The 9,711-nt window shown below is 44.1% G+C and overlaps 1 protein-coding gene across 1 annotated transcript; it reads left to right on the top strand.

Moving 5' to 3' along the window:
- The first annotated feature begins 5,258 nt into the window (after positions 1 to 5,258).
- On the top strand, positions 5,259 to 7,376 carry LOC118404998. Its single transcript, XM_035804398.1, has one exon. It carries the CDS (start codon positions 5,259 to 5,261, stop codon positions 7,374 to 7,376), a length of 2,118 nt encoding a protein of 705 aa, XP_035660291.1.
- The last annotated feature ends 2,335 nt before the right edge of the window (positions 7,377 to 9,711 follow it).

Genomic DNA, 9,711 nt, shown 5'->3' with positions numbered 1-9,711 from the left:
GTTGTGTGTGTGAGCTATTATTCATAAGGCCATGTTAATAAGTTTTTTATAGATGACGTCCTCTTGGAACCCTAAAGATTACGCAAGTTTGTGAATAAAAAAAAGTTTGGCCCTCAAAAGGTTTAACAAATGAACACGCACTGAACAATAATTTTTCATTTTTCATCTGCTTCTTTGACCTTGGAATTTTGACACTGGCATTATATGACATTAGTTAATGTTTTCGGATATGTTTTTATGAAATGTTAATGTCAAATTTTTGCTCGTTTTGGAGTTTAAATCTTTTTTTCTTTTTGGAAATGGCCGAGAATTGATGTGCACAGATGTCATCCATGTAATTAAGTTAGATCCTTGAACCTTGAACGTGGACATCGTAGATGCCTTCACGGGTCGCAATGGATCCTTCTTCTCCACTCAGACTTGTCTTCCATGAGGGAGCGAAGCTCAGCTGTGGAGATGTTGTTGATTTGTGTGTCCCTTTTAAGTTAGATACCCTAAGCATAAGGGTGGCATCATAGTAACTGTAAAGAGGGAAACATTTACATGAATTTGAACTAAAAAGAGCTTTTGCTGTTTTGTTCTTTCAAGTGCACAGTTAAGAATGACCATGTTTGTTTTAAGTTTGCTGTGAAGAGTTCACCCAAAAACTGCTATCATAAAACTTTTGCGAACATATCTTCTTCAGTATTACCTTTGCCAAGATGGTTATGTTTGTTACACAGAGTCCTACATATATGCATTACATTCAGGGTATAGGATGTCTTCACATACTGGTTGCCAGATTTTCAGAGCGAAATGGTCAAATAGACGATGATAGATATAAGGCAGGGTTGTAGCCAGCATCTGTCCTTCAGTCCTTTGAAGGAATTTTGCAGCTGGGGACTGAAAAAAAGTTTTCCCCATTCCGTCCCCTGGGACAGACAAAAATTGATATGTAAAGATATAAAAAAAATGAAACCCATGTGTTCTTCTTCACCAAAACAGATGCCATTGAACAGCTTAGTCTACAAGCAAAATTTGCACCTCAAAATGCAGGAAATAGTGTTTCAGAGGGTCTTGATTTAAACATTTTCTGGGACCCAGACCCCCTTGAAATGACGCGCAACGTCACGCCGTGCCTTCGGTGCTCGATAGGATTCCCATTCAAAATCAAGGGGGCTGAAAATGATTTCAGGCTGGCTACAACCCTGATATAAGGCATGTAGAAGAGGTGGTGAAACAAAGGTTATCATATGTAATTGATTGTTGGATTTCCTTATTAGAGTGGACGTTCAGCAACAACAACAACAAAAAATACCCAAAGAGTGACTGTGTTACATTTGATAGATCTTTGTTTCAAACCACGGTTGGGTCATGATCATACTAAATGTTACACCCGTTGGTGCATCTTGTAAGAATTCAGTCTGAGACACTCAGATGTTACTATAAACGTCTAATCTGAGGTAAGGTTAGTAAAGTACAGAGAAGTCGATGGCATGTGCTCAATGCTCGGTGGTGGCAAAGAGATCGAATGTCCTTTATCCTGCTTAGTATGTATGTTGGACTATTTCTAAGTTTCACAAATAGTAGGGGTGTTATCGGCTATTACTTCTTGTAACACTAAATACTTTTAAAAATCGGTACAGCAACTTTTAAGAGAGCGATGTAGTTTAACAAACTCCGCTGTAATACATGTGCCAGTACGAATGTGAGGCCAAAGGGCTGTGGAAATAGAGATAGGCACCATCAATTACACAAAGGATAAGTCAACTAGCTAATGCCCGCGTCACATTTCCAAAGCCTGGCCTTTCGGGCTGTTTGTGGAAACGAAAAATAGAAATATACATACGTAAACATATGAACAAATAATGCTTTCGGGAACCGAAAAAGTATGATATGAAAGTCACCAAACTACACAAGATATAGAAAGAATAGTCGTGAATATTTTTATGTATACATTTCTATTTTTCGCTTCCACAAACCGGGCCCCGGTTTTGAAATGTGACGTAAGCCTTAACGGGCGATAGGCGATACATAACCAAAACGCTGAGTCACCTTCCCCGTGATTGGTCCATACAATCATGGTAAAGTTGAACACCACTAACCTAGGAATTGAACCCTGGTAATATTCATAAACATTATCATCAACCGAGAAAACTGGTCTGGAAAAGATTAGACGGCTGCTACTGTTCAAGAGAGCGGGCTGTACTTTTGAGGAAATCCTGGTTAACCCGGTCTGCCTGCCATTGACGAACAAGATGTACGGATGAAGAAAATTTAAGGTGGGTTATTTCATGGTCACATACAACTATAAGAAATAGAATTAGTTCTCATCCGCTTGAAATAGAGAAATAGTGGTGCAAGAAATATATTGTGTGTCAAAGGACTTCTAAATACTACGGCAGAAGAGGAAATGTATACATATACTATTTCAGGTATTTTTCGAAGATTCTGTTAACTTTTTGTTTGCTTCAAGTACTCCCATACAGCTATGTATGCGCTACCGATCAATTTAAAGTAGATTTCGTCGAAATCCTTGGAAGAAAAGTCTAAGTCCTCGTTAAATGTCTCTTACCCCTGCGTACCTCTATATCTAAAATTCCCCGATAATGGTCTAACTCGTTGCAAGGGCTTGCTAACATTCGTCCTACGATTGTCGCACGATGAAATAAACTGTGGGTGAATCTTGGGAAACTCCTACATGCATCGTACGAAATTCGTATTTCTTGTGAGCGATGGATTGCGAAAAGCTGACTTAGATCCCTGTCGGTAGTTGGTTCTGTATAAGACTTCTTGAAAATCACAAGACGTCAAAATTGTGAAAAAACTGACGAATGATGCGACAACATGGTGCTACGAACGTAGGATTTATGATGATAGAATAAATACAGCCATGGACATGCTGATAGTGATTACCGTATTGTTGTTTATGACAACATTCTGAATTTAAAAGGAATATGTTGGTAGGGCACAAAACGCACATGTCCCAAGTGCGCCGAATCGCAATTGGCTAAATGGCGCAGTTGGGGGGAAATGGCGTTATCACTAGAAAATCTCTTTTTATTGAATCTTAATCATTGTATATTGGATTTTAATGCAGTAGCAACTGTGTAATTTCTAATAAAGTAATATTTTGTGTCTGATTTGAGCCCAAACTACAAAAAGTAACATCCTGTTAGAGAGAGAGAGGGGGGGGGGGGAGGGAGAGAGAGTAAAATTAAATACAAGATAGTATTTCGAAAACTTTATAGCCTCGTACAACAATATAGAAGAGTAAAATGCAATCTCCTACAATAAGACTAAGATAAACATCAACCAAGGAGGTTGCATCAACATTCCCAATGATTAACTATACAGTCTGTCTTATAAAAGAGAGATCAAAATGTAACATTTAAAGTATATTTGGGTATTTAAGAGATGAATACAATATGTCGCCATAGTTTTCTTTAACGTGAGGTTCGACACTTAAACTGACTGCATTTGTCTGCATTTCTGAGGACCCTGCTATGTGCTTCAGAGGGCTTTGGGGGTAGCCAGTTGAACGTCAGGGTGACCAAATGGTAATATATTGGCCAAAAAAATCGAAAAGTTAGCACAGCTGTAGGTTAGCGGTCATATGTACTAGCTAGACTAAGTGATAGGTGCGATAGGGTAAATTTGGCGCAGTCTAGTTGAGATACCAGCTTCATGTAAACACTGCAGTTCGAGAATATTATGTACCGCATGTGTCCATCAATGGTTAATTTTTCCCGTGTGATGCCGGTATTACAGACACCTCCATCTGGTTTTTAAGATTTGTAACGCTTTGCATGTTTTGCTGTCTTTATAGTCGCACTTTTACGTTATCGAATGATACTCTAATCATAAAATCATAAGATTGATTTCAGTAAATGCAAATTGTCGTACAGAGGTTGTAGCACCATCGCCGTCTGGTGACACGAGGGCCTGGATATACGTGCGTGTATTTGAGCCGGGCATTTCACATGGACGCAAGTTGCTTATTTTACACACATGAACAGTTATTGAATCACCCCTCTTTGTGCACGCAGTTTCATATATGGACATACATTGGTTCTTTGTCACCTACGAACAGTTATTGTATCACCCCTTTCAAAATCATAGTAACTAGAGTCAAATAGGACATATTGATTTTCATAGCATGGTTTGGGCCTATGTGTTACTTGTACCCTTCCTGTGGTGAAGACAGTCCGTTTGTTTCTTAGGAAGTTTCATCTTGGTTAAGATATCATTATTTTCCGGTCTAAAGATGTATGGGAAAGATCATTAGCTTCCTAAAGAATTGTCATTCTGAACTTAATGTAAGTTTCATCCAGATTGTTAAATCATTGCCAAAAAGTAGTTACTGTATATGGTTTTGAAACTTTTATACTCTAACTATGAATAAAGACAATTTCAGATGTCCAATAGATGTTAAATCATTGTATTTTTGTGCCGACAGTTTCACATGGACGCGGATTAGTTATATTTACACATAAATAGTGTGGGAGTTTTTTGGTCAATAAATGATTTTTATTTTCCGGTCTATATAAAGATTCCTGGGAAAGATCAAACTACCAAAAGAATTGTGCTTCTGGGCTGGATATATGGCAAATATAGATGACTGGCACCCTAAAACTGATGCGAACGAGCGTGCAAAAAACGTTGCCGTTATCGTGAAATCTGGAAGGTGAAACATCACAACGCAGCGCTGTAAATTCTTTGCTATTCTTCTGTCACTTCTTTTTTTTTGCCTTCGAAAGGTTTTGTTCATTAGTATTTATTTTTCTATATATTGATGAAATTCATGTAATATATTTATTTATTATGTATGCGCTTCTTTGTGCGATTTACAATCTGGTTGCAAACATGTTTGTGGAAAAGGAGTAAACTTGATGCGGGCATGTATGTTTTAGTTGTTGTCATACTTTTATGCCTCTAAGCTTGTAAACAAAACCGGTGTGCTAAACCTTTTAAGATATTACATAAAAAAATATCTTTCTCTTTTTAGATCACTTTATCAACCGCTACATGAAATACTCATGACATTTCCCCTCTTTTCCAGGACTTGCCTTGGCAAGAGACGTTCTGGTTGAAAGTTTGCAGCACGGGCGATCACTGGCTACAACAAGAGGCAAGGACATTGTAGAACATGATGTAGCTTCATTCAAAGACTTCTTTGTGCATCCTAAAACATTTGTATAATCCTGATTGACTAGATTTGTAGCGAGTAGTGTAGTAGAACAACCATTGTAAAAGAGACTGAAATGGCTGACACAAAGATGTCGCTTTTCCTTCTCTTTCTCCTTGCGTTTGACCCGTCTCAGGCTGGTTCGTCTTGCTCTGCCCCTTGTGAGGTAAAACGTTCAGGGTATTGCAAACTACGTAGGGTGGAGGATGTTTATGTGGAAGCCCCCAGGTTGCCGTGTGCATTTTGCAACACTACCGGGCACACCGAAGGGAATCAGCTCGGATGCCTTCCTCCCACTCTGCCTAAGCTCCAAGTGGCAGGGCACTCCGACAGCAGCGGCAAGCTGAAGCCCCTGCCTCGTCTTGTTCAGCTCTACACACTGCTCCTGGGGCCTGGCAACATCGTGACGGCTGCACCCGAAACGTTTTCGGCCGTGCCAAACCTCCTTGGGCTGTCAATGAGCAAAAACGCCATCAGTGTGATCGGAAGTTGGTTTGGCAAGATCAGGAAGCTGACAAAGCTCGACCTTGGCTGGAATGAAATCGAGGAGATCAAGAGGAACGCCCTTCAGCCACTGGCCAAGCTTAAGTTTCTCAGCCTGAGGCATAACCGCCTTTGTGCTGTTGAAGAGTGGTACTTCACAGGGCTGACCGAGCTCAAGTTCCTGCACCTGAACTACAACAAGATCTCACACATCACTTGGAAGGCGTTCGGTCAGTTCAAATGCTTACGCAAGCTCTCTCTTGACCACAACCAGCTATTGTCCATCCCTGCGGGGGCGCTTACTACCATGCGCAGAATTGATCTTGTCGACGTTAAGGAGAACCCTTTCCGTTGTACCTGTGCGCTGGAAAGCTTAACGTCTGAAGGGCCTAAAGCAGCAAGTCTCTATGCCTATGACCGTTTGCTGTGCAGCTACCCGCCTAACCTCTCGGGAAGAAAGATTGCTGACGTGGATAAGGCTGAGATGCCGTGTCCACCACCTACAGCCAGGGTGTCACAACATGATAACGGAGCCACTCTCGTGTGTGAGGTCTTCTGGGAGAAGCAGCCAGAGATCAAATGGTTGGATCCAAAAGGTAGGGCTATTGAGGAAAGAGAGTCACTCGACCCATGTGGCGGCACTATAAGCACAAGCTTGAAGCACGAGATGCCTACCACCCAGTCTCCTGAAGGAAGAACGGCGCACTCAACAGATGACTCCGGCCTACCCTATATCGGCAACTCCACCTACACCCTCCGGATGAGTCAGCAAGCCTACCGGTGCTGGACGGAGGGCAGTTACCGGTGCATCGTGCAGTCTACACCAGACACCGTCACTGTGGATCTACCGCTGACCAAGTCAAGTGAGATAAGCAAAGTCGGGCAGGGACAAGCGCACACCATGATGGCAGCCGTCTATACCACAACATCCGACTGGCAAAACGCAAAGGTGACAGAAAAGATCATCAAACCCACGGACAGGAAGATTCGTCAGGATGGTACCACTCCAACACGTAATGAAGCAAAAAGGAAGATGACAACTGCCTACACCACAACACCTGTCCAGCAGAACGCCAGGATCACAGAAAAGACGAGCAAACCAACTGATAGGAACACTCCAGCAAGAGATAATGCAGAATCGCACACCGGTATGATGATAGGTATCTACATCCTAAGCACATGGCTGGTTCTGGCCTTTGCTATCGTCGGCAGAATGTGCTACAAGAGGCAACGACAGAGGCGACAAAAGAGGCGACAACGGGACCGGTACCACATACCGTGCAATGCTGCCGGCGACATACCGCTGCAAAACATCCAGTCACCGCCGGCCCACACTGCTGGGAGCCCTGTAACTCCACAACATGCACAAGAAGACATTCCGGATGACATTCCTCCGTATGCCGAGACGACACGTTTGGAAAACCCTGTGTATGCCGCAGACGTGACAAGGCCAAGTGGTTCTACATCTACCCCGGGTCCTCGTCCCAGCCCAAGCAAGCCTGACATCTCCATGGTCTTATCGCGACCCAAACGCCCGAGGGTGGTGGGAAAGGCTCCAGCTCCACCTCCACGGTCCGACGGGACAGCCAACACCGGCGACTCTACCTACTACCCACCGGCCACCAAGACGACAGATCAACAAGGTATCCCGGCACCACTTCCACGGACCCCCTCAATTCTGACGTCTCATCGCAGCCTCGAAACAAAAAGAAGACCGCAGCAGTGAGAACCTCGGATCCTCTTCCACGGACTCGACAAGACAACGTCTCATCAAAAAAGCACAACTTGAGAACGGCGTCAGCGCCACGACATTGGGCAGCATGGAACCCACAAGGCTCGGGAATGGATGAAGAAGAACAAGCTGAGGGTCCCAACATCTACCTTGACCTCAACGGCGCATCACAACAGCCAGACAGGATCCCGGATCCACGGACTAATTCCAAAGTCTCACAACCAAAAGGCCTGGCAATGCGTACGAGGATGGACGAAGAAGAGGAAGCTGAGGGTCCCAACATCTACCTTGACCTTAACGGCGCATCACGCCTCTATGGCACGGAGACAACCCAGGCAGACAAGATCCCGGCTCCACGTCCACGGACCAACTCCAAAGTCTCATCACGACCGAAACGTAAACGCCTGGGAATGCGGTCAAGGATGGACGAAGAAGAGGAAGTCGAGGGTCCCAACATCTACCTTGACCTCAACGGCGCATCACGGCTCTATGGCACGGAGACAACCCAGGCAGAGAAGATCCGGACTCCACTTCCGAGGACGAACTCCAAAGTCTCATCACGACCAAAACGTAAACGCCTGGCAATGCGTACGAGGATGGACGAAGAAGGGGAATCCGGGGGTCCCAACATCTACCTTGACCTGAACGGCGCATCACGCCTCTATGACACGGAGACAACCCAGGCAGAGAAGATCCCGGATCCTCTTCCACGGATCCACACCTATACGTCAACTCTAACGTCTCAACACAATCAGAGGACACAGCCCAAGCAGAAGATATCCCGGATCCTCTTCCACGAATCCACACCTACGTCAACTCTAACATCTCATCACAATCAAAAGAGACAACTCAAACAGAAAAGATCCCGGATCCTCTTCCACGGATCCACACCTACGTCAACTCTAACGTCTCATCACAACCATGAGGCTCGTTGACACCAAAGCAGATGCCAGTACCCGGACCCCTAACGGACCCCAAAAGATTGCGAATGGACGAAGACGAGAAGGTCGAAGGTGCTCACATTTGCCCTACCTAAAACCATAACGGCTCATAACACCACGGGACAATAATAACAATGGAATCACTTCAATCCCGGACAGAGTCCTTGACCATAAACCTTGGCCCCAGGAAATCGGTAACGCTGTCGGCTGACGGTAGTTGACATGTAAAAAAATGACCCCTCATATAATCCATTACATATCTCAAACATTCAACAACATTCAGAACCGTCCCCCCAAAACCCTTGCCCTGCAGTTTGCTATGCATGGCACCGCTAGCGAGATGAACCAGCCTCGACTAGCATGTTAGGAAGCTAAGGACACTTTTTTTCGGAAGTTCCTTTTATGCCCAAACACAAACTCTTTATGGGTATTGTATGACAGGGCCTTACATAGCCTCCTTAGCAGGCTCTACGAGTATGGCCATGGCTTTTGTTTTTGTTTTCTCGTGGCAGGAAGCTGGCAATATTGAACCGAATGCAATGTAAACTTGGTGCAGTAGAAAAGATATGCCATCAGAGGAAAAAAAGACTCGTAGAGCACATTTACCGTTCGAGTACCCATGAGCAGCGACAGGATAGGTATCGGAGTCAAAGGTGAAGGCCCCTGAGACATAAACAAATCACATCTGGGCATTGTCATGGGAACTTGGACGATAGTCGAGACTGTTTACAAATAAGGGACCTCACCACAATTCCTGTCACTGCACATGCGTACTCAGAACATTGGTAAGAAACAAAATGTGACACATATCATACTTGACAGGATATATGCTATTCCTTAATGCCGTGAGAATATAGGGCGCGGTCAAAAACGTCGTACGATCGTCGTACAATTCAAACTAAGGTTGTTTTTCGATAGTCGTGCATTTGTTCTGCAACATTCAGCCGTCTTTCAGTCAAAATTCAGTCAACTTTCAGGTGGAAATTGCTGTCTTGATCCTTGTCAGCTGTTGGTTCTGTCACAGCCTACATGAAATTCCTATGGCATCAAAATCGCACGACGACCTCCGACATCAAAATCGTACGACGACCTCCGACATTAAAATCGTACGACGACCTCCGACATCAAAATCGTACAACGACCTCCGACATCAAAATCGTACGACGACGTACGAAATCAAAATCGTACGACGACCTACGACATCAAAATCGTACGACGACCTACGACATTAAAATCGTACGACGACCTACGACATCAAAATCGTACGACGACCTCCGACATCAAAATCGTACGACGACCTCCGACATTAAAATCGTACGACGACCTCCGACATCAAAATCGTACGACGACCTCCGACATCAAAATCGTACGACGACGTACGAAATCAA

This window comes from Branchiostoma floridae, chromosome 17 (assembly GCF_000003815.2).
Source record: "Branchiostoma floridae strain S238N-H82 chromosome 17, Bfl_VNyyK, whole genome shotgun sequence".
Classification (NCBI taxonomy): domain Eukaryota; kingdom Metazoa; phylum Chordata; class Leptocardii; order Amphioxiformes; family Branchiostomatidae; genus Branchiostoma; species Branchiostoma floridae.
This window is presented reverse-complemented; position numbering and strand designations above follow the sequence as displayed.